Genomic DNA, 25,198 nt, shown 5'->3' on the forward strand with positions numbered 1-25,198 from the left:
ATTAGACATTCACATTGTAGTTAATATTCTTTGAATATTCTGATATGCTTCTTTGGTGATGTATTTATAGTATCTATTATTTCTTCACATTTTTTTCTCTTTTCCTTCATGAGATTTTTAATTTAGATTGCTTTTTCTGGGCTATGGATTTAGCTGCATGCCATTGTCCCCGCGATCTAGCCAATTCACACTGATCTAGGAATTCTATTCTTTGACAGATTTGTTGCCCAGTTCTGGATCCCATTAGTGTAGCCAAGTCCGTAATCTCCTTGGATGTCAAAAGTGTATAGTGCTTAGAAACAAAAGATAAAAGCAATTTGGTCAATGGTGTTAAAAAAAAAAATCCTGCACATGTATGTAATAATACTTGTCGCTTGGCGACTTAGGGTCTCCTGTTTAGAAATGGTTGTAATTCATAATGAAAGTGGATGTTTGAACTTTCAAGTAAATTAACTTTGAATTCCATCTTGTGAAAAAGGAAGAAATTCCAATTTGTCCCAAAATCTTAGAGACATTAGAAGTTTTTAGAACCAGTTAGAGTCATTACGGAGTTTAAGTCAAGTTAAGAGGAGGGAGCCCAATAGCAGAAATTTAGTTTGGGGATTTTCAGTTCATCAAGGGCTAGCAGTTAAGAGTGTAGACTCTAGAGTCAGTCTGCCAAACAGATCTCTCCTGTACCACTTACTGGCTTTCTAACTCTAGGCACGTTACTCTACCTCTCTAATGCTCTGTTTCTTCATCCAAAAAGTAGGAATAAGAGGAATAGTTGCTTCAGAGCTGTGAAAATTAAAGAGATCATCTATATAAAGTGCTTAAAATGCCTGACAGTAGGCACTCGATAAGTTTTAGCTAGTATTATTCGATTTTTCGAGCACCTACCACATGTGTTAAGCACTATGCCAGGCATACCACAGGCAGTTTATAGAGGGAAGTGGTTTTACACCTATTCCTGTGGTGTTTACTTAAGTCTGTTCACATTTCTGTGGGCTCCTTGTCTAACACGAATAGTTCAAACAGCTGTAGCTTTATAAAAACCTCTAGCTCATGAAGCTCCTTATAGCACTGATTGTGGGTACTGCTTATTTGGTATGTGCTATTTTACTCCTGTTGGTGACCTTATTTTCTCAGCTAGGTTGTAAGTCTTTCAGGAACAGGAACTATACATAAAAGTTTTCTTCCACAACTAACAGTCATTGAATATGTGCTGGATAAAGTGTTTATTAATGAAAGTGATAATGCAAAGTGAAATCTTAGCATTTAAAATAGGTTAAGAAACTGGGTTTTTCAGAAAGAATCTATGGCTGGAAAAATCCACAGTATTAAGAGCAGTGGAACTTAGGTTGTATTAACTATGATAACTAGCCAAAGCTACGAGATACAATTATGCTTATTTTCAAAAAGCTACATAATGTGAAAATAATAATTGGATGATGGGGACAAAAGTCCCAGAACATGCTAAGAAAAGCAGGAGCAGGAAAAGGAGGATAGTATAAATGTGTCAGATTTTTAGTATTTCTGGAGTGATAGCAGAAATGGCATATCGTTTAATATCTGCATCCATAAACTGTGAGATATAAGTTTAGCAATATCATTTAAAGACGGGAAACAGCCACTACTAGAAATAAAAATAGACTACTGTATGTTCTAAGTAGCCAAGGAGATAGGTAGAGGAAAGTTTGATGGGTTATGCCTTTTAAAGAAGCATGATAATTACTTTAAATCACTAATGGAGAACTGTTTTTCTTCCAGACAAGATGAACCTTCCAACAGCAGCCAAGAAATAAACTCTGATGACAGGCGACCCCAATGGAGACGAGAAGACCGAATCCCTTACCAAGACAGAGAGAGCTACAGTCAGCCAACATGGCATCATCGCGGACCTCCTCAGCGAGACTGGAAGTGGGAGAAAGATGGCTTTAATAATAGTAGGAAAAACAACTTTCCACATTCTTTGAGGAATAATGGTGGACCAAGAGGATGTTCCGGGTGGCATAAGGGTGTTGCAGGAGGCTCTGCGACTTGGTTTCACAACCATGGTAATTCTGGAGGTGGTTGGCATGCAAATAGTGGAACGGTAGATTGGAATCATAGTGGTACAGGAAGGAATTCCAGTTGGCATTCTGAAGGAACAGGTGGCTTTTCCAGTTGGCATATGAACAGCAGTAACGGAAACTGGAAATCCAGTGTACGTAGTACAAATAGTTGGAATTACAGTGGCCCCGGAGACAAATTTCAGCCAGGCAGAAACAGAAACTCTAACTGTCAGATGGAAGACTTACCTATGCTGTGGAATAAGAAATCTAAGTCTAACAAATACAGTCAGGATAGATACAGTTGGCAGCGGCAAGAAAGCGACAAAGTTGGTGCGGCTGCCACATACAGAGGGCCTTCTGAAGGATTTACAAGCGATACATTTCCTTCAGAAGGCTTACTTGACTTCAATTTTGAGCAGCTAGAAAGCAAAACTACTAAACAAACAGATACCATAGGTTCCAAAACTGGTGGGAAGAACAGCAGTGTAGCAAGGGAAAAGCTCCGCCGCTGGACTCCTTACCCTTCCCAGAAGACTCTGGATTTACAATCCGCCATGAAAGAAGGCGCTGGAAACAAGGCAGAAATGATAGATAAGCCTTTCTTTGGCTTTAGCTTGACAACCACAGGAGCAGCAGAGCCCCAGAATGATGGAAAAGGTAACTCCCCGACGCTGAAAACACAAAAAGAAACACATACTGGATTGCTTAGTCACAAAGCCCCTTCTGACTGCACTGCTCCCTATGAGGCGGTGAGAGATTGCCCCGTCACAGAGAAACACGAACAAGAGCTTAACTTAAGTAAGATGCCATCATTGAAATCTGCACTCCTTCCAATTCCAGTCACTAAATCAGTTCCCCAGAACCCAGATTTAAAGAATCCCTCAAAAAACACCAAAACAAATTCTTTTTTTCCTGGAGAACACTCAAATCCCTTGAACAAACCCACTGTGGCAGACAGTCATGGGTCTTACATAACCAAATTGCAAAGTTCATGTCCTCGTGTTTTAAAAGGGAATAAAAGTACATTTGGCGCTCAGGTGGAACCTGATAAAAATGTAAGTGATACGTTACAAAAAGCCAAAGAGGTGCTACAGTGTCATGAATCACTGCAAAATCCACTCCTTAGCACTTCTAAAAGGACCAGGAACTATGCAAAAGCAAGTAGGAATGTAGAAGAGTCTGAAAAAGGATCTTTGAAGATAGAGTTCCAGGTACGCACATTAGAAGATGAAAGTGATGGGGAGCTATCTGACACAGAAAAGCATGGAACAAAAATTGGAGCCCTGGGTTCTGCACCTACAGAAATTTTATCCTGTAGCACTCACATCACTGATGAGAAAGACGGGGATGAGCAAAACCTGAAAACATGTAGAAAACTATCCACTAACGCATGTAATTCAACAGTTCATCAGAAAGAACCTGAGTTACAAATGACGTCTGCAGCCAGTCCACACTCTGGCTTACTGCTAGACTTGAAAACTTCTCTAGAAGATGCACAGGTTGATGACCCTGTTAAATCTCATGTGTCTTACGCAACAGAAGGTTTCGAGAGTGCTAGCTTGGATGCAGAGCTTCAAAAAAACGATATCGGTCCGTCCTCAGGCCCTCTTCTGCCTGACCTCAGTAAGCTTGGCTTTCCTGCCTCTCTCCAGAGAGATCTAACCAGGCACATCAGTTTAAAGAGCAAAACTGGAGTACACCTTCCTGAGCCAAACCTCAATAGTGCTCGCCGCATACGCAATATCAGTGGTCATCGAAAGGGTGAGACGGAGAAGGAGTCTGGGCTCAAGCCAACCCTTCGGCAGATTCTAAATGCATCCCGGAGAAATGTCAACTGGGAACAGGTCATCCAGCAAGTAACCAAGAAAAAGCAAGAGCTAGGCAAAGGCTTGCCCAGGTGTGTGCTTCTTTTTAGTGTCCATTTCTCTCTCTTTTTTTAAACTTAACCCTTTGCCCCTGGCCAAGAGAATTCTATTTGTTGTATTTAATTAAATGCTTGCAAAAAATACATGTTGTAGATGTCTGGTTTAAATATTAAAGAGTGACTGCTACTCTCTAACAACGCAATAAAGTGTTTCCTAACAGGGAATTCAGGTTGCAAGGAAGCACATCAACCTCTAAGAAATGAAATGAGATGGGGATGTGGAAAAAAATGATCAGAAGTCCATCACTTTAGTTATAGAGGCCAGAAAGTAACAGCATAAAAAAGTATATCAGTAGATTTGTATCTATCTCTAGATCTTAATGACTGGTACAGTTTTTAAGTGTAATTGTTCTTACGACCTTTTACTCAGAATCTACGAATAGTTACCCTTCTGTATTTATTCCGGGCACTATATTCGTGATCACAGAATACTTTCTCTTAAGTACTTGTGTGATGTTTTGGCTGTTCATCTTATGCTGAGATACTAAACTTTTCTGAATGGTAAAGCAGCATTCAGTGTAGGTTTGCTACTTGAAAATCAACCTGCTGTGTTATATAGCCCTTCAAGCTTTAAATTTTATCCTTGATGAAATAGCGTATTTATTGTGCACTCTTTTCCATAACTTGAGTATTGAGATTATAAAGTTCTTATCCTTAGCCCTGTGCCTGTAATTTGTTGAATGCTCAGTAAATATTTTTGTGTGTGTTTGGTTTGTGTGCTGTTAAAAATTATTATGGTTGCTTTAGAAAAGCTCCATGCTAATAAAGCTCTCAATTTTTACTTCTTCAAATGTATTCTCATAACTGTGTACAAATCTCTAATTTAGTACTTGTTATATTACAATACTTACACTAAGGTTATTTATGTCTGGGACACTTATTAGACTGTGAGCTTTTTGAGGGCAGAAACCATCTTATTTATATTTGTACTCTTGGTGCTTAACAGAGTCTGGCACTTAAGTGATACCCTCTCTTCCTTAATCATGTCTGATTTATGTTTTTTTTTTTCTTTTTTTCTTTTTTCTTCAGGTTTGGCATAGAAATGGTGCCTCTAGTTCAAAATGAACAAGAGGTCTTGGATTTGGATGAGGAGCCTGATCTGTCTAGTCTCGAAGGATTCCATTGGGAAGGTGTTTCCCTTTCTCCTGGGTTGGCAAGGAAGCGAAGCCTTTCTGAGAGCAGTGTGATCATGGACAGGGCTCCTTCTGTGTATAGCTTCTTCAGTGAGGAAGGTACAGGCAAAGAAAATGAGCCCCAGCAGATGTTTTCACCTAGTAACGCACTGAGGGCTGCACAGAGTCAGACAACAACCATGGGCCTTAAGCAGGAAGTGACCCCTCTGGCTCTCTCCCTAAGAACAGGTGAAAGGGCTGAAAATGTTGCTACTCAAAGGCGACATAGTGTGCAATTATCCTCTGACCGTTCGATACCTTTGATGCATTTGGCAAAAGACCTGAACAGCCAGGAGAGTTCTACGCCACCTTCAGAGAATCAGAATACCCAGGAGAGTAATGGAGAAGGAAACTCTTTATCATCAAATGCATCCTCAGCCCTTGCAATCTCCAGTTTGGCAGATGCAGCCACAGACAGTAGCTGTACTTCTGGTGCCGAACAAAACGACGGCCAGAGTGTTAGAAAGAAACGAAGAGCTACCGGAGTGAGTATGATTGCCCCTGCTTATTGTTGGACCCTTCATGTGCTGACTTGACTGTTTTAAGAAAGATATAACTTTAATTTTTTCTGGGTTGTGTTTTTCCCTACTCTGGAATAAATTTGTGAGGCTTTTACTCTTCCTTTCATATTCTTATCCTACTGGTTCCTTTCACTGAGTAATTCTACTAAGTTAGATGTCAGTGAATATGAATGTACAGTACTAGGAAAATATGAAGTCATCTCTAAAACTGGTCTCCAAGGCAATGATTCTTTGTATCACCTGACTGAGGAGTAAGCCACGTCTTCATCTGTAACTATATCTGTCTTCATGATGTATTCTGTACTGGCCCTGAAGAAAGGCACTCTAATGTTGCATTTGTAGGCCATGAATGCTTGTTAGACCGAGACAATTGGGCTTAACACTAGGGTAGTTTTAATACGATGAGAGTGCATCTATGTGAGCATGGTCTTACAAATATTTTTAGTCTCTGTTACTCAGTGTTTTGTACCTCAGTTACCCAGCCTGGCCCTTTCAGAATCCATCTTCCACTGAAACCACTTCTCTTCTGGCATCTTTGTCACTAACACTGCTTAACCCTTTCAGGAACCCTTTCTGAAAAGTAAGAGTTGCTGGCAGTGATGTAGTCTGGAATGTGGCACTTTGAGAAAATGGACTGTTTGCTTTAATACTGAGGCACTATAGCAGAGTACTTAAGGGCTTGGCTTGTAGACCTGAATTCAAATTCCAACTTTGCCGCTTTGAGTTCGACACTGTAGTGGATATTCTTGGATGAAAGTTTGTCCTATAACAAAGCTAATATCTGGGGGCTTGTCTGATAGACTGTTTAGCTTTTTGTTGTAAAAATTTTGTTGTGAAGATTTTCTAGTAAAGTAGAAACTATGTCACTGTGAAATCATATATGTGCATTACTGGCTTTGTCCATACCTCTATGCCATGCTTTACCAAAGTGAAATGCTTTGCCTAAGCCCCAGGGATTCACCACCTCTAGGATGCTAGGAAAGTACTGGACCTTAGATTCTGTTCTGGGTTTTTTTGTTTGTTTTTGTTTTGTTTTAAATCAAATACATTCAACTAATATTTGAGTTCATAATGTGTGCATGAGATTCCTACTATCTTGTTAGAGATGGTAATAATGTAGAACAGTCTTAGAATTGATTCACTTTTTTTCCTTTTTGGAGAATGGCTTTTCCACATTTAATATTACTCAGTTTTCTTTATCTTCTCAGGATGGATCTTCTCCTGAACTCCCAAGTCTTGAGAGAAAAAACAAAAGAAGGAAAATTAAAGGAAAGAAAGGTACAGTGCAAAATATTCTGTCAGAAACAAATTGTTTTTATAGCATTTCAACTTTTTCACAGCTTGACAAAGTATAGCTTGGGGATATCAAATACTGTTCACCCACTTAGTATTATTTTTTGACATTTTTGTTATCTTGCTTCAGGATGTAGAAAAGGTTGATTTTCTCCCATATCCAGTTGCAGCTATAGAAGAAACGTTTGATGCCACATAGACCCATAAGCTAACATTAATGTATATCTTGGACAAATTGAGTTCAGTATGAAGTCAGAAAGTCCCATTTGGGCCTTTTCAGTGATGAAGAGGAATATAGGCCATTTGCTAAGAATTTTGTGTCTCTTGATTATTTATCGCCATTTTTCTCAGTTTACATTTTTGAGGCATCTTTGTTGCTTCTCTTACTTGAGTTGAGAGAAGTTACTGGAATGGCTCCCTCACTGATAAGATTCTCTTATTCTTGCTTTCCACTGATTCTGAACCCTTTCCAGTGAGAGGGCTAGTATGGGAAGTGATTGGATGAGCCTTGGATGGTTGGATGCTATGGATAAGTTGGGGGTAAAGGATGACCCCAATTTCTGGCTAAGGCATCTTTGGGGATGATAATATCGTTTATTAGAGCTAGAAAACTGCATGAGAGGAGCAGGTTGACGGTAGAGGAAGATGATGAGTTCCCTTTTGGGGGCCTTGAATTAAAGGGTCTTAGAGACACCTAAGTAAAATCAAGGTGGTAGTTGGATGTGTGGGTCTGGAGTTTTAGGAAGAGGTCTTGACATAACTGAATGGGAAAGAGACAGACCTAAAGATGACAGATACGCACACGTGGTAGGACATTTTATTTAAAATCACTTAAATGTACACTTCAAAGCTATTTTTTCTTTAGGGAGATTTCTCTAATAAAGAGAACTATTTTATGTTAACTAAGAGACTAGAAAAATATGCTTTGGGAAGAGAGTGCAAGCAGTTCACATCTGGGACCCAGTCTAAGCATCCTTGAACCTATGACATACCTCCATCTCACCAATTCTCACTTTCGGTTTAGCTCTGATAACAGGCTTGACCACATGATTTGTGAGATTTGATGAGTCTGCAGTGACCTATTGGAGAGGAAAAACAAAGGCTTATCCTAGAGAACTGAGGTAGTTCCACCTTCTGAGGGCTGTATTATTCAGAAGTCTGCAGTATTAAACTGAGCCTTATGGTTTCTTTTGGCAGAACGTTCTCAGGTTGACCAGCTGCTGAGTATTTCTTTAAGGGAGGAAGAACTAAGCAAATCATTGCAGTGCATGGATAACAACCTTCTGCAAGCCCGTACAGCTCTTCAGACAGCTTATGTTGAAGTTCAGAGGCTACTTATGCTCAAGCAGCAGGTAACAGCAGATGGAACATTTAATGAGAATAGATTATCTCTAAAGTTGGATTTCACAGTGCTTAACAGATTACTTTATTTTTAGATAACTATGGAGATGAGTGCACTGCGGACCCATAGAATACAGATTCTGCAGGGATTACAAGGTATTCGGAGAGAATCTGATGGATTGGATCCTCTGTAGCTTATTATTTCTTTGTTATCTATGCAGGGGAATTAAAGTAGTCGTGAAAAGGTCATATGTTTTCCTCTCCTGTCTCCTTGTTTTCATCCTTCTGTAGAAAGGCCTGTGAGGCTGTGCTCCCTGAAAATGCTTAGCAACAGAGGCAGTATGTTACAGGAAGAGCCTTGTGTTAGGAATCAAAAGACCTGGGTTCAAATCTTGGCTCTTCCATTAGTAACTATGTGACTTGGGATAAATCACTTAAAATTTGAAAAATTGGAATACTAACACCTGTTCTACCCGTGTGCTTGTTGGTTGTATGGATTTTATTTCATACATTTCAAAGAATGAGGGACTTTAAAGTTCTCCTGTAATCTTTAGAAATACAAACTGGCTCAGAAATGAGTGGCTTTTCAGAAAATATTTTTGCATTTGTATGTGCGTATGTTTCCCATTCTAGAAACATATGAACCTTCTGAGCGCCCTGACCAGGTTCCTTATAGCCTTTCACGAGAACAAAGGAACAGTAGATCTCAAACATCTGCTGATGCCACGCTGCTGCCTACTCCCTTTTTCCCAGTATTTCTGGAGCCTCCATCTTCCCATGTGTCTCCATCATCCACCGGAGTCCCTCTCCAAGTAACCACATCTCCTACTTTCCAAGCCCATGGCAGTGTTCCTGCTCCAGACTCCTCAGTTCAGATTAAACAAGAACCCATGTCTCCTGAGCAAGACGAGAATGTGAACGCTGTGTCACAAGGCTCTGCTGGCAATGTGTCCAAGGAATTACCGCAAGTTAATAGTATGTAAACTTTTCTCTGGGTTAAGGGCAACCCCAGCAGAGGGTCTAGGGCAGTTTTAGGTCAGTGATGTAAAGTCATACCTGCCCATTAAAACTAAAGTTTTTACAATTAATTGTTCTTAATGTTTCCTCCATTTAGGAGGATTGTTTAAATATCAGTAACTTGTCCTCGGTTTTCTCTAATCTAGGATTACTAAATTGACTTTGTATTAGCACCTAAAATGTTCCATTATGAGGATTGATGCTGTTTGTTTTTTTGTGAGAAAAATGGAGTTGAAGTTGTCCAGTCAATTTTCTAGATAAGATATGTCCTCTGAGGGGCGCCTGGGTGGCGCAGTCGGTTAAGCGTCCGACTTCAGCCAGGTCACGATCTCGCGGTCCGTGAGTTCGAGCCCCGCATCAGGCTCTGGGCTGATGGCTCAGAGCCTGGAGCCTGCTTCCGATTCTGTGTCTCCCTCTCTCTCTGCCCCTCCCCTGTTCATGCTTTGTCTCTCTCTGTCCCCCCAAAAAATAAATAAATGTTGAAAAAAAAAATTAAAAAAAAAAAAGATATGTCCTCTGAATTTCTCAGCACTTACCTTTCTTTGTCATTAAAGTGCAAGGTAGGATTAATATAAGCCTAAGAGGCAGGTGGCCATGATAAAAGGCAGTGGACACAGGTTTAGGATCATCATTAGGAACTTGAGTGGTTTTGAGAAATGGCCAAGGTTTTTACTCTTTGCATAAAATAACACTCACTTATTTACCATTGGAGAAGGACTTCTAAGCTATTTTAAACCTTATCTGAAGTGTGTGTAACCACATTGGTGCTACACTGAAAACTGAGTAAAAATAAACTGCCATCGTGTGACCTGAGCAAAAACAAAAAGTCTGAAGAGTTACCCTAGATTTGGCTACCTGTTGCAGTACTAATCTAGATATCTATCTAGCTCAAATGTATGTTATCTTTCGTCTTGAATTTTGTTGCTTTTGTGTGAATAGTATTTGGTATTTTTTTTAAAAACTGATAAAGAAGTATTATAGTGACTTCTTAAGCTAGTATTTAAAAAAAGGTTTTTTTTAATGTTTATTTTTGAGAAAGAGAAAGAGAGCAAGCGGGGGAGGGGCAGAGAGAGAGAGGGAGACACAGAATCTGAAGCAGGCTCCAAGCTCTGAGCTGTCAGCACAAAGCCTGACCAGCCACGGGATCCATGACCTGAGCTGAAGTCAGATGCTCAACCGACTGAGCCACCTAGGTGCCCCTTAAGTTAATATTTTTAAAAATTGATTTTTATTAGATTTTTTTTCTCTGCAAAATAATTCATGTTCACAGTAAAAAATTGGGAAGCGATTAAAATGTAGATACGTTGTTTTATTATATATTATTTCAGTCTTTCTTCAATCATAATTGTGTATTTGCACATAGAGTTTATAGAAAGGCAAAATCATAGTCTGTTATAACCTGGCTTTTTTCCACTTAATAGATAATGATCATTTTCCTGTGTCATAAAAGTAATTGTGTAAAATATTTTAATTTTACTACTTGAATAATACTTGAGAAATTGTGTAATCTGGGTAGATAGTAATTTATACAATCTCCTTTGAGTATTTAGTTTTTATCCTTTTTTTTTTAATATTGCATAGAACACTACATTGTATATGTCTTTGAGTATGTCTTTGATTATTTCATCAATCTGAATTCCTTGACATGAAATAACTATGTGAAAGAAAATAGACTTTGTTAAGTCAACTGACTTTTTAACTACTGTTATGCAAACAAACTGGGTGATGTCGCAGGTAAAGTGGCATAGTGAAAACATCTAAGACATAAAGGTGAAAGCACTTTAGCTAAGTAGATATTTCAGTGTGTACCAAGAATAAAACATCATGTTAAACATGGGGACATTTCAAACAAGAAAGAAAGAAAAGATGGCTAGAAGGAGTCCCTGCCCGTAAGGAGCTTTTGTAGGGTATAAGACATGCATGTTATTTGTGAGATTTAATTCAAGGCAAAGAGAAATTTCTGCAGGCTATGGGAAGCTAAAGGATGAGAAAACAGTTTTAACAGTCATAGCCTTGTTAACATATGTCGAAAGGTTGTTTTTCAGGAGAGATTCGATCAGTGGTAAATAATGGCAGTTTATGATGATAAATCGCAGATACAGAAGAAGATGCAATATTTTTTTCTTGTTATTTCAGGAGAGAACAGTGACAGTTATCCAGTTTATCCAGTCATCCCTGCAGCATTATCTTTATCAGAGCTAACAGAAAGTTTCCATGAGCCTAGCCAAGAACTGAAGTTTTCCACGGAACAAGGAAATACCAGAAACAGAGATAATACTGCCTCTTCCCAACCAACTGGTCTTCCAAGCCTGAATAAAGAAGATGAGCCAATCAAAGGCAACAGTGGGTCTGAGGCCTGTACCAGTTCTTTCCCAAGATTGTCCTTTGCTTCCGAAACCCCCTTAGAGAAAGAGCCCCACTCTCCAGCTGACCAGCCCGAGCAGCAGGCAGAGTCTACTCTGACATCAGCTGAAACTCGGGGAAACAAGAAAAAGAAGAAACTTAGGAAGAAGAAAACTCTTCGGGCTGCTCATGTTCCTGAGAACAGTGACACCGAACAGGATGTATTTACTGCTAAACCTGTAAGGAAAGTAAAGACTGGAAAGTCAACCAAAGGGGGGAAAGTAACGACCTCCACCTGGGAAGACAGCAGGACTGGCCCAGAACAAGAGAGTGTCAGAGATGAGCCAGAGAGTGACTCATCTCTGGAAGTCCTAGAAATTCCTAATCCGCAGTTGGAAGTGGTGGCCATTGATTCTTCTGAATCTGGAGAAGAGAAACCAGACAGTCCATCTAAAAAGGATATTTGGAACTCCACAGAGCAAAATTCATTAGAAACTTCTCGTTCTGGTTGTGATGAAGTTAGCTCTACCAGTGAGATTGGCACTCGTTATAAAGATGGTATCCCTGTAAGGTAAGGATGTTGTGCTGGTCCAGTCAGAACAACTTTCGCCATTATTCTTTTCTTAAACAATAGAACTTTCGGTTATGAATCAATTTTTAAATGAATCAAATGTATAGAAAATCGGTAGAGATTATGGGTGTAGAAAAATCAAACCTTGGCAGTGGAGATTTTCTGCTTTCTCATTTGTGTTGTAAATATATACTATACTTATATTTCCTTTCATATAGAAATTTCAAATGGAAAAACTGATCTTTTTTGTCACTGCTGTGTGCCCAGTGTTTAGAACAATCCTTGAGTCAGGAAAATTTAAGTTATTGCTTGTCTTATTCACATCCGCTAAAAAGACTTTTGCTATTCTTTTGTAGTGTGGCAGAAACTCAGACTGTGATCTCCTCCATAAAAGGATCAAAGAACTCTTCAGGTATTTGGTTATTCAGTTTTATTTAAATTAGCCACAGAAAAAAAAAAGCTTTATAAATATCAGAGCCAGGGTTTAAATCTTATTAAGTATGCCTATAGATTAGGATAGGGTCGGGGGATTGTCACCAAGAATATTGTTTTGATCAGCAATTATGGTGTCCTGTAAATCCTGCCTTTTTATTTTCTTATTCCCATCTCTCCTATCTGTTCAACTAATGAGTTTTCATTGGTTCATGGGGCTTTTGCTTTGAGAAGGAATTGCTTGAAGAATAATGCCTTGTTCAACAAAATAACTGGCAGCAGAAGAGAGGATGTGGGGAGAGATTTGGTACTTCCAGGTATCACTCAAAAAATGAGTATCTGTCTTTTCCTCAGTGAGAGGCTTTCTCTCCCAGAGTCTCTTATTATGAAATCTTCATAACGAAGATCATTAATGGAAAATGTGGGGTTTTGCTAGAGGAAACAGGTTTTAAGGAGAATCCAAGGACCACTATATTATGTAATGGTTTTAATTTTTGAGTATCTTTTCAGACGAAAGCTGATACATATCTGAAACACATTCTTGATTTCCAGAAATATCTTCAGAGCCAGGAGATGATGATGAGCCCACAGAAGGGAGCTTTGAGGGGCACCAAGCCGCAGTGAATGCAATTCAGATATTTGGGAACTTACTATACACCTGTTCAGCAGATAAAACTGTTCGAGTTTATAATCTGGTGGTGAGTTGATATATCAATTTGAATGTTTTTTGGTTTTTTGCAGGTTTTAGGAACTCTGATTCACACTCTCTTAAACAATAGGGGTATCTGTTTGTTATCCAGAGATGTGTAGACTAACTGTAGATAAAGTTGATGCAGTGGCTCAGCAGGGTCCCCAGGGACTTAGCTTCTTTTTGTCTGTCCACACTGCTTTCTCTGGTATCACCTCTTCCTAACGCTAGTTCTCCTCCTGCTCATAGACCGATGTCAGAAGCCGCTGGGGTTTCTTTTTTCTCCCATTACCAAAAGGGTCCTGTGCTTTACTCTGAACAACCACTTGGCAAAGGGAGATGAGATAACAGAAGGCTGGGCCAGTCAGGTCCTGGTCCTGGAGGTGGTGATGAGGTCAGTAGGATCGCTGCGACATAATAGAGAGGATAGAATGAAAATATTGGGGAGGTACTAGAGGAGGCGTTTTTCCTCACAGTTGATTAATTGTCCCAAGTGATTAAGGAGAGCAACAGTGTTCTAGGACCCATCACTGATAATCTGATGCTCGTTACTCTCAGTTTTCATAGAATGAACTCTTGAGTTTTGAATTTGGTATACATCAGATTAATTTTATCAACAATGATCTTTAAGAAACTTTAAGAGCACTTTGTTGTCTGAATAAATACCATGAAAGTATTTGAGATTACTGAAGTCCTTGGAAGTCCAAAGGTTAGATGATGGACCATGAAAATGTGTCCTAGGCAACAGGTGTCTAGGTTCCAATAGCCTAGTGATGTGAAGGGGCAAGAAGGATGTCTGAAGGAAGGAAGCAGTGGTACCAGGAAGTATGAGTGTAAGATTTGGGAGATTGACTCTAACTCTAAATTGCAAGATAAATGTATGTGTGTGTGTGTATTTTAAGTAGATCTGAATATGTGCACAAACATAATATCTAGGATGTTCCTGTGTGAAACCACCCCTGGTGGCCCCACTAGGGGCCTGACACATCTCTGAATGTTGTGGAACATTCTCTCACAAGTTACCAAGGAAATGAAGGAACTCATCTGGGAAATTAGCTACAGTTTGGATTTGTCAGATCTTTGGCCCCTATGTTGGAGAGCCTTGCTCCAGGCATTAATTAAAATTCTGATCTATCTTACAGCAAACTGCCTTAAGAATTTTGGGTAGGGCTCAGCTAACAGAGTTGTGGGTACTTAGTCCGTGTGACTGCTGGGCATTTAGTAAACACATATTTACTGAGCACCTTTTGTGTAACAACAGGCACTAACCTAAGCACTGAGGATGCAGCAGAGAACTAATATGTTTTAACATTTTTGTTATTGCTAAGGAAATGTGTTACCTAATCCTTGTGTATCCACAAGTAATAATCTGATATGCGCTTGACTTTAGAGTCGGAAGTGCATTGGGGTCTTTGAGGGGCATGCCTCCAAAGTGAACTGCCTCCTGGTTACCCAAACCTCTGGCAAGAATGCTGCCCTTTACACTGGTTCCAGTGACCACACCATTCGCTGCTATAATGTTAAGGTAAGTGGGTCCAGACAAATCAAAAGTGATGATATTAAACTGCTTTGACTGCGTTTACTGTGTAGAGTGGAGGCACTGAAAGAGATGCTTCATTCTTCCCACTCTCTGTTTTACACTTCCAAACCATTTTTAGTACAGGCACGCCTCAGAGATTGTGGGCTGGGTTCCAGACCCCTGCAGTAAGGAGAGTATCACAATAAAATGATCAAATGAATTGTTTGGTTTCCTAGTGAATATGAAAGATATGTTAATGCTATACTGTAGCCTACTAAGTGTGCAGTGGTGCTAAATCTAAAAAAGAAAAAAAAAGTATGTACCTTAAATTAAAAATACCTTTTTTTTTTCACTCCTCCACAGAGAGAGAATAAAAGAAAAAAAAACATAAAAATACTTTATTACCAAACAAATGCTAGCCATCATCTGAGTTTTCATCAAGCTGTAATCTTTTTGCCCACTTCTTAGTGTCCTTTGAAGAATTTCTACATTACAAATTAGGAACATGAGTAACATTAGAATTTAGATTTGTTTATAGCCTGAGGGTCTTTGGCCACATATTTCAAAGGAAAAAGAATCTAAGATAATCTTGTACAAAACAGAGGTCGCTACATTTCCTTCCTCATAAAAATCATGTCACACACTGCTTGAAGAAGGATTGTTGTCACCCTTTATTTGCTGTGAACCCCTGCTGAATAGGTGTTGTGTGCTTTATTAGACGCGAGAGTGTGTGGAGCAGCTACAGCTGGAAGACCGGGTCCTCTGCCTCCATAGTAGATGGCGAACCCTCTATGCAGGACTGGCAAATGGCACCGTGGTCACCTTTAACATAAAGGTTAGTGTTTGAGGGGAGAAGGCTGAATTCCCATGCCACTTGAAAGTAGTGTGAGAATGCGTGGAAAGAAGTAGAAGGCAGATATTTTCCTGTTGTCTTGTGTGAGAAGATGACAGAATTAGCTGCTGCTCAAAAACTGTTATTTTCTGGTATAAGTGAAACAAGATCCTGCATTCTGTCTGCTCAGGCTCAAATGTGCCAGGCCCAAAAGGTAACTCTACTAAATTAAACCAAGCCTGATGATTTGGGGCCAAATAATGAGTCATAGGTTAAACTAGTCTATCTCATTTTAAGAATGACACCATGAAAAATGAGCTTAAATTCTTTTGAGTATGACATTGATGTGGTTTGGAACCGATTGAGAGTTTCATGAGGATAGCCTGTTCTGTAATGTGAACTAAGTCATAGGTTTGTCTATAAGCCTGTGTGGCTTCATTCTTTCCTAATCCAAAGAGAAATTCATTTGTTGAGTGAACCTATATTGAACATCTGTTGTTATGTTCTAGACCTTAGGATGATGCCTAGGAAATGAGGAAAGACCAGTTCTTGCTGGCCCTATACGCTTTGTTAACGTAGATGGACTTCCGTCTTGTAGACTTTAAAGTATGAGAGGCATGAGTGAATTTGTATTTTAGAGAAAGTCACTCTGGAGTTGATGAGATAGGAAAATACTGGTCCTAGTAGAGACAGGGAGCTCATTTAGGAGGCTTTGTAGTAGAAGGTGACATGAAAGGTTAGACTAAGGATGAAGAGAAGAGAATGGATAAAAGATAATAGAGGTAGAGTTGATGGGTTTGGTTGCTAATGAGTTGCAGTGCCATATCCCAAGGTCATTTGGTCATCTTTTAACAGCACGTTAGAATGTTTGCTATGTTATGCCCAATTATAATATTATTCATATGTGTAGTGAATACCTACCAACTCTCCTTCGACATGTGAGCTGGAACCACTACTTCTTTTTTTAATTGTTTTTTTAATGTTTATTTATTTTTGAGACAATGTGAGAGACAGAGTGTAAGCAGCAGAGGGGCAGACAGAAGGAGACAAAGAATCTGAAGCGGGTTCCAGGCTCTGAGCTGTCAGCCCAGAGTTCGATGCGGGGCTCGAACTCATGAACCATGAGATCATGACCTGAGCTGAAATCAGATGCTTAACCGACTGAGCCACTTAGGCGCCCCTGGAACCACTGCTTCTAAGGGATACAATAAAATACATCATGCCTTCTACTTTTAAGAAGCTTAGGGGGCGCCTGGGTGGCTCAGTCGGCTAAGTGTCCGACTTTGGCTCAATTCATGATCTCGCAGTCCGTGAGTTCAAGCCCTGTGTCGGGCTCTGTGCTGACAGCTCAGAGCCTGGAGCCTGCTTTGGATTCTGTGTCTCCCTTCTCTCTCTGCCCCTCCCCCACTTATGCTCTGTCTCACTTTGTCTCTCAAAAATAAATAAGTTTAAAAAAAATTTTTTTAAAAGAAGCTTAAAATCAAGTTAGAAGAATCTAGCACATAGGTAATCAAGTACTAGGTTATGAAGAGATCACAGAAGGGTAATTAGTGAAGGTTGTTACATTCCAGATGTGAAGTGTTAACAGCCTACATTAGATTTGGTTAGGGCAAAAGAAATGAAGAAGAAAGAATAAATTTAAAATATTTTAAAGGATAAAACTTGATAATTCTCTAATTGTCTTTTGTGAGAGTAATGTCATCAAAGGTAGACAAAAGTCAGGAACAGGACTTTTGAGGCAGGATGAAGACAAGAAATTGAGATGTAAATGGTTGAAAAGCCACAGAGAAGGTGGATTTGGAAACCGAGATTTGAGAATCTCTGCAGACATTGCAATTTTGAAGCCTCGTGAGCACTGAGCCCTTTTTGGTTTGTCCATACACCTGATTGCAGTGCTTCTGAGGTCTTAACAGAAAGCCAGGGCTGTTTACTAGAGCCTGTCCACCAGTGGTCTCTAAACTCCCATCAGGCTGTTTCCCCAACACCTATGATGGCTGGAGTCATTGCTTAGCCCTGGAGGCTACCAGCTGCTCCTTTGTGAAGTTTCTACGAGTTTCACCCCTTGCATGTGCCTGATGTTCCTTTTTAGAGATTTTGGGGAAATGGGAGACTTTATGGACAAGGTTGGTATGGGACTGAGGGAAGCAAGTCTAAGATCTGAGGTAAAGGAATGTTTGGGAATTCAGGATGTGACCATGCCACTCTGATATAAAAGGCTTCTCTAGTTCACTAAATGATGTCATGAGAAATGACATAGAACCAGAAATCAGAAGGACTTGGGAATAACAGGTGGAAAATGAGAGATTCTTCCTGAATTATTTGTAAGTAAGTCATTCTCAGTGGAGAAATTTGGAAACATACGACAAATTGTTTGCATAAAGTTTGGATGACAAAATACAGAGAAAGAGCTTCTGGGTCTATGGCAAGGAAAATGTATGAGCATATGAAAAAGAAAGTCAATCATCCGTTATCATTAACTTAAGGAAACTGAGAGAAGGCATAAAAGAGAGTCAAGTGCTAACGAGGATCAGATAGTATAGGTTGAAGTTAGAAATGTGTTTATAATGTAAGAATTTGCCATGCCCGCACTAGAATGGGGGAGGAGGGAGTCATGGACACAAAGAGAGTTGGAATGGGAATAGCAGAGGTTGGGAAGTTAAAAGATTCGCATGGGGTATGAGAACTTAACAGGTAGTAGAATTTAAGAGTTTGAATCAAGGTAGTGATTTGGATGAGTTGATTTTGATATTTACCAGCCAAGCTGCTTTTATTTCATATAATGGTGGCTTATTTTTCAGAACAATAAACGACTTGAAATCTTTGAATGCCATGGCCCTCGGGCTGTCAGCTGTCTTGCCACAGCTCAGGAAGGTGCCCGAAAGCTGCTTGTTGTTGGATCTTATGACTGTACCATTAGTGTCCGTGATGCACGGAATGGACTCCTTCTCAGGACCCTAGAGGGCCACAGCAAAACCATTCTTTGCATGAAGGCAAGTACAGTGCAAGATAACAGGAGTCAGTTGGCACAAATAAAAGGATTTGAGTGACATTTGTCTTGTCATCTAATGCCTTATCTACAGCACATCATCTGGAAAAGAGCAAGGAGATTACGGTGCTTTTCTTTAGGCCTGGGTGACCAAGGGATGTATTTTTTTTTTTTTTTTTTTTTTGCGGGGTTGGGGTTGGACTGTATTTTAATACATTAATATATTAATGGAGAAACAGTGTATTTTATTATAGAATGTAGATACACTTTAAAGTCCTTCTAGGCAGTTTCACAATCGTTCTGACGAGGTAACAAACCCAATAATACATTGTCACTTCATCAGAGTACCTGGTGGTAGGCCCTAAGTTTCATTTCAGAAAATTTGAGGAACTTAGTGTTTTATATCTAGTTGATGCTCATCTCAAAGTGGGTTGGAAATTAGAATTCAACAGTGTGCATTACAAATTACAGAGAAAGCTCAGAACCTTTTACCAAATGTAACTCAATGAATTTTTTTCTTTAAGGTGGTGAATGACCTTGTGTTCAGTGGCTCCAGTGATCAGTCAGTCCACGCGCACAACATTCATGTAGGTTGTGTTGGTGTAAAGAAATCTTTAATGGAATGAAGATTAAACCTTGAAGGATTCCTCAGACCTCTTGCATTTTATATTGCAAGCTTAATATTTATATTGAAAAGCTTAATAATAATCCCTACCTGCATAAGCTCTTGGAAGATAGTGAGCACTTGAGAAATTCTGGCCTCTTCAAAATTTTTAATAGGGGACAGATTCAAAGTTTATGTAAGGTTTAGTTTGTCTCATTTAAACCTGAGATAAATTGAGCATCTGAGGCTCTGAGAAAGTGGATGTGATACGTAGTTTAAAATAGAACAAATAAAAACAGCTGAGAGATTCTGCTCAGGTCATAGAGGCAGCTCTTTGATGCTCAGTGCCCGGTCTATAAACCTGGGGATACTGCAACCTCAGGGACTTGTCCAGACACAACAAAATGATAAGAGTGAAAATTCTTTAAAACCTATAAAATACAGGGGCGCCTGGGTGGCTCAGTCGGTTGGGCGTCCGACTTCAGCTCGGGTCACGATCTCGCGGTCCGTGAGTTCGAGCCCCGCATCGGGCTCTGGGCTGATGGCTCAGAGCCTGGAGCCTGCTTCCGATTCTGTGTCTCCCTCTCTCTCTGCCCCTCCCCCATTCATGCTCTGTCTCTCTCTGTCCCCAAAATAAATAAACATTAAAAAAAAAAAAAAAAAAAAAAAACAACCTATAAAATACATACAGATAGAGTTGTAGCCCTTCTCTTTGTGTGACAATGGGTTCTCTCCATCAGGATACATTTCATGCATATTATATATGTATATTGTAATAAATGCTTATGCAGGTACCTGAGCTGTTAAAATTAGTACAGCTACGTTGTGTACAAGTAGGCTCAGAATTACGACTTGGAATAATAGAATCATAAATCTCAAAAGTCAGAAGGAATCTGGAAAGTCAGTCTAGTGACTTGTCTCTTTTCTGATGCAGACTGGTGAGCTTGTGCGGATCTATAAAGGTCACAATCATGCAGTGACTGTGGTGAATATCCTAGGGAAAGTGATGGTGACTGCTTGCCTGGATAAATTTGTTCGTGTCTATGAATTACAGGTAGAATTTAGATCCAGTATTTTGCTTGAATGATTTGGGGAATAGGCCTGTTTGGGTTGGGTGTTGAATTATTATTGTTATTGTTATTATTTTTAATACAGTAAGGCTGGGGTGGGACCCAGGAATCTGCATTTTTCACAGGCCCTCTAGATAATTATGAAGCAGATGATCCTTGGACTATCAGAAACACTGCTCTGAAAAACATGGTCTGGCTCACAGAGGTCAATACTAAAATGGTTTTTGGAGAGCAGAGTTAGTCTCTAAAACCTGTCTAGTTCTCTTGGTGTGCAATTTCAGGTTTAGACTTTGACATTGCACAGAAGTTAGTTTTCTCATTTCCAGTTACCAGCTCCTCCCTTGAAGACTTATTCGAAAGATTGTCATTAGATTATGTTTCTGTGAAAATGCTACTGGTGCTTCAGCTTAGTGCTAAACCTGCCAGAGGCCTCCAGGGATTATGCTTATTAACCACAGGGTATAAATAACCTTAATTCTCTATTTTTTTCCTCCACCTAAGTCCCATGATCGATTGCAAGTTTATGGAGGACACAAAGACATGATTATGTGTATGACCATCCATAAAAGTATGGTGAGTATTATTAGCCATGTTACATATTTGGTTTTGAATATGCTTATTACTGAAAACTACAAACTGATAGCAATATTACTATTTATCACTTCCAAAAATGACACGTTTCTGGTAGGCATTCTGATATTGAATGCCTTTCTTTTTTTTGGCATGCTATTATCGAGAAGTAACCCAGTGACATTGTTGAATATTCCCTTTTCTATTAATAGCTAAAATAACTACAATAAGAAATCTGATAACACCATTAAACAGAATATAAGTTTAAAATGTGTCCCCCAAAAATTGAGTGGTGCTTTTTCCAGAGACATTATGATCCGAACAGAACATTGGAATAGAGTCAGGAGATTAGGCCAGTATGGCATAGTGAAAGCAGACCTAAAAGTAGAAGCTAACTCATTTAACCCTGCTAAGCCTTGATTTATTTTATTTTTAAATAATGTGGTTGGACCAGAATGGGTGTTTTTCAGACTCTGAGCCTTAGAACCCTTTGTTCCAGTGAAACACAGACGGCTAATATATTATGCCCGAGGTAGCATGCAATGCCCAGTAGCCAGAGTGGACCAGTTACAATGTAAGTGGGTGCCTCTGAGCCCTGCCACTTATGCTCTCAGCCAGCGTTCTGGAAGGAGCAAGGCTTCAAAGTATCTATACTAGAAGATACTTCCCCACTGTTGTACTCTGGGGCTGAGTTTGGTTTAGGTTTGTATTTTCTTGTAGCTGGTACAAGGAGCTTTTGACACGTATTTTTGGGATATTGAGTAGTTGTTTTTTGTGTGTTGTTTTGGTCTGATAGGATAAACCTTTCTTTGCCCCAGATTTACACTGGCTGTTATGATGGCAGTATTCAAGCTGTGAGGCTGAATCTGATGCAGAATTACCGCTGTTGGGTAAGGAGTGAAACTGTTCTTATGACCAGACTTAGGAGTTGTTTAACCCTAGGCTAATTTATACATCTTCATCATCAATTAAGCATTTTTATATTTGAGTGTCTACTTTATGCCTCCTGCTGTAGGCCAAGGAAGCTTATTTTTAAAACCTGTACATAGGGGCATCTGGGTGGCTCAGTCAGTTAAGCGTCCAACTTTGGCTCAGGTCATGATCTCACAGTTCATGAGTTTGGGCTCTATATTGGGCTCTGTGCTATCAGCACAGAGACTGCTTCAGATACTCTGTCTTCCTGTCTCTCTGCCCCTCCCCCGCTCGTGTGTGTGTGTGTGTGTGTGTGTGTGTGTGTGTGCGCTCGAAAATAGACATTAAAAAAAAGAAAATATTTTTATCATTTATTTTTATTATTTTTAAAATTTTTAAATGTTTGTTTTTGAGAGACAGAGTGAGTGGGGGAGGGGCAGAGAGAGAGAGAGAGAGACACACACACAGAATTCGAAGCAGGCTCCAGGCTCTGAGCTGTCAGCACAGAGCTTGATGTGGGGTTCGAACTCACAAACTGTGAGATCATGATCTGAGCCGAAGTCAGATGCTTAACTGACTGAGCCATCCAGGCATCCTCAAGAAACATTTGAAAAAAATGATTTAAAAAAGTTAAAACTGTACATAAAATACTTCCATACTTCTTTCATGAATAACCTGTTTTAAGATTAGATATGAGGTATGTTTATGTATCATCCACCCAGGTTATTTCTTTGGTGGTTTTTGTTTATTATAAAATCAGTACATGCTTACAAAAATGTCAAGAGTACAGTTGACCCTTGAACAGTGCAGATGGTTATAGAGGCACCAAACCCCATACAGTTGAAAATTTGCATATAACTTATGACTCCCCCAAAGCTTAAGTACTTATAGCCTACTGTTGATCCTTCCTGACAACATAAACAGTCAATTAACACATATTTAGTATGTTATATGTATTACAGACTGTATTCTCACAATATAGTAAGCTAGAAAAAAGAAAATGTTACTAAAATGTAAGGAGGAGTGTCTGGCTGGCACAGTTGGTAGGGCATGTGACTCCTGATCTCAGGGTTGTGAGTTCGAGCCCCACATTGGGTGTGGAGATTACTTAAATAAGTAAATAAGATAAAATCATAAGGAAAATACATTTACAGTACATATTGTATTTATTGATAAAAGTTCATGTATAAGTGGATCCACGCAGTTCAAACCTATGTTGTTTAAGGATCAACTATTTACGAAATGAGTGCAAGTGTTCATTTTTGTGACCTGCTTACTAGCTTATACAGGGATTACTTGTATTAATAGTTTGATTTGTGTCCACATTGGTTTTTGAAAAATAGGCCAATAAAAATTTGTATTTTGGAAGGTTTTAAACTTCCATTGCCTAGGCAAAATTGCCTGGTTTTTATTTTGGGGTGGGAGCTCCAAACTTTTACGTTGTTCCTTATAGGCCTTAATTTGTTTCAGCAGTTCTAATATTAGTAGTGATCAAAGAAACGTTTATGGCTGAAATTCCCCCCTCCCAGTACCCTAACATGCTTTGTAGAATTGATGGAATGAAATTGACACCCTCCATTTTTAGATTGGGCTGTGTACTGACAGCTCAGAGCCTGGAGCCTGCTTCATATTCTGTGTCTTCCTCACTCTGTCCCTCTCCTGCTCACACTCTGTCTCTCTCAAAAATAAAAACAAAAAAAAATAAAAAATAAATGAACGTGTTAGAATTAGAATTGTAAGATTTATGATAAGCAGGCTTGTAGGATAAATACCAAGACAGAGTCTGTATGCTTTCTGACTAACAAGTGAAATTGAGAATTGAGCCACATTTATTTATTATTAAAAACATTTTTTTAACGTTTTTATTCATTTTTTGAGAGACAGAGACTGTGAGCGGGGGAAGAGAGAGAGGGAAACACAGAATCTGAAGCAGGCTCCAGGCTCTGAGCTGTCAGCACAGAGGCTGAAGTGGGGGCTCAAACCCACAGACGGAGAGATTATGACCTGAGCCGAAGTCAGATGCTTAATCGACTGAGCCACATTTACCCCTGAGCCACATATTTTATAGTAAAATTAGAATTTAAAAAAAGACACAAGATTGTGATTCAAGTGATAAAGATTCTGAGTAAAGTCAGGCTTCCATAGCAACGTAGTTTTATCAGACATTTTTATTTTCAAGTTTATAAATCAGCAGTTCTTAGAATTGTTAGAAACAGCCCCTTCAGTATTACAGAGAGCTCTTAGTCTTTTTAAATAAGTAGACTAAGGAACTCATTCTGTGATGGCAAGGTAAAAAAATAAGTGTGGTGTAAACTGAATTTTATGATAAGTTGTCTGTCAATTTTTGCTAACCTTTTCCTTATCTCTCTTAACGATACAGCTATCTTAGTGCTTTGCCTTCTCAATATCACACAGTGTCAAGACTTTCCAGGCTTTTCAAGGCTCCTCATGATATTGTTAATTAATGTGGGTGCCTCTGGCTTTGTTGCATTTTCTATCTAAGAATAAAGCCTAAGGGGATTGCTTTTTTTTTGCCCAAAACTTATAGGATACAAGTGAGGGGCTTTCTAATCGCAGTTGCATGCTTCCTGTACACTTTTTAACTTTCCTTTTTGTTCTCTTTCCAGTGGCATGGTTGCTCTCTGATATTTGGCGTTGTGGATCATTTAAAACAACATTTGCTCACTGACCATACGAATCCAAACTTTCAAACTCTGAAATGTCGCTGGAAGAACTGTGATGCCTTTTTCACCGCTAGGAAAGGGTCTAAACAGGTACCTGAGTGGGACTTGAGGCCGACCTGGGGTCTATTCGACTGCTCAGAGCAGGCAAACCTTTTTTGCCTTATTAGAATGTTGAGAATTGGAATAAATAGGGAGAGATTTTCCTTTTTATTATTATTATTCAGAGATTTGAGGAATAGCTTAATGAGGTTTCAGATGATGAATTAGGTAGTTTTTTGTTTTTTTGTTTTTTTTAATTTTTTTTTTTTAACATTTATTTATTTTGAGACAGAGAGAGACAGAGCATGAACAGGGGAGGGGCAGAGAGAGAGGGAGACACAGAATCTGAAGCAGGCTCCGGGCTCTGAGCTGTCAGCACAGAGCCCGACACGGGGCTCGAACTCACGGACCGTGAGATCATGACCTGAGTCGAAGTCGGACACTTAACTGACCGAGCCACCCAGGCGCCCTGAATTAGGTAGTTTTTGAGAAAGAACCCAAAGAGAATGTTTTCAAATGTTTCAAATCCAATAACTGAACCTAGAGGTTTGTTACAGTGCTCTTGTATAAGATAAGAACTCATCTTGAAGTGCATGTTTTCATGTAAGTTAGCAAAGTGCTGGGTCCTAGGTACCTTTAATGTGTGG

At 39.4% G+C, this 25,198-nt stretch overlaps 1 protein-coding gene across 5 annotated transcripts in view; it reads left to right on the forward strand.

Moving 5' to 3' along the window:
- ZNF106 (zinc finger protein 106) overlaps positions 1-25,198 on the forward strand; it is a 66,429-nt gene that overhangs the window by 37,239 nt on the left and 3,992 nt on the right. For 2 of the 5 annotated variants that reach the window (XM_032593661.2, XM_030318407.1), the window contains 17 exons: positions 1,750-3,930; positions 4,987-5,614; positions 6,859-6,928; positions 8,141-8,295; positions 8,380-8,440; positions 8,918-9,259; positions 11,438-12,215; positions 12,572-12,627; positions 13,200-13,345; positions 14,726-14,860; positions 15,573-15,689; positions 18,485-18,676; positions 19,197-19,259; positions 20,211-20,330; positions 20,848-20,919; positions 21,735-21,806; positions 24,456-24,602. In XM_032593661.2, the coding sequence (XP_032449552.1) occupies positions 1,750-3,930; positions 4,987-5,614; positions 6,859-6,928; positions 8,141-8,295; positions 8,380-8,440; positions 8,918-9,259; positions 11,438-12,215; positions 12,572-12,627; positions 13,200-13,345; positions 14,726-14,860; positions 15,573-15,689; positions 18,485-18,676; positions 19,197-19,259; positions 20,211-20,330; positions 20,848-20,919; positions 21,735-21,806; positions 24,456-24,602 (5,335 nt within the window). The remainder of the gene's footprint in view (positions 1-1,749; positions 3,931-4,986; positions 5,615-6,858; positions 6,929-8,140; positions 8,296-8,379; positions 8,441-8,917; positions 9,260-11,437; positions 12,216-12,571; positions 12,628-13,199; positions 13,346-14,725; positions 14,861-15,572; positions 15,690-18,484; positions 18,677-19,196; positions 19,260-20,210; positions 20,331-20,847; positions 20,920-21,734; positions 21,807-24,455; positions 24,603-25,198) is intronic. The other 3 variants (XM_030318409.1, XM_030318410.1, XM_030318412.1) reach the window with 3 other exon arrangements.

The sequence above is a fragment of the Lynx canadensis genome, chromosome B3 (genome assembly GCF_007474595.2).
Source record: "Lynx canadensis isolate LIC74 chromosome B3, mLynCan4.pri.v2, whole genome shotgun sequence".
In the NCBI taxonomy this organism is placed as follows: Eukaryota; Metazoa; Chordata; class Mammalia; order Carnivora; family Felidae; genus Lynx; species Lynx canadensis.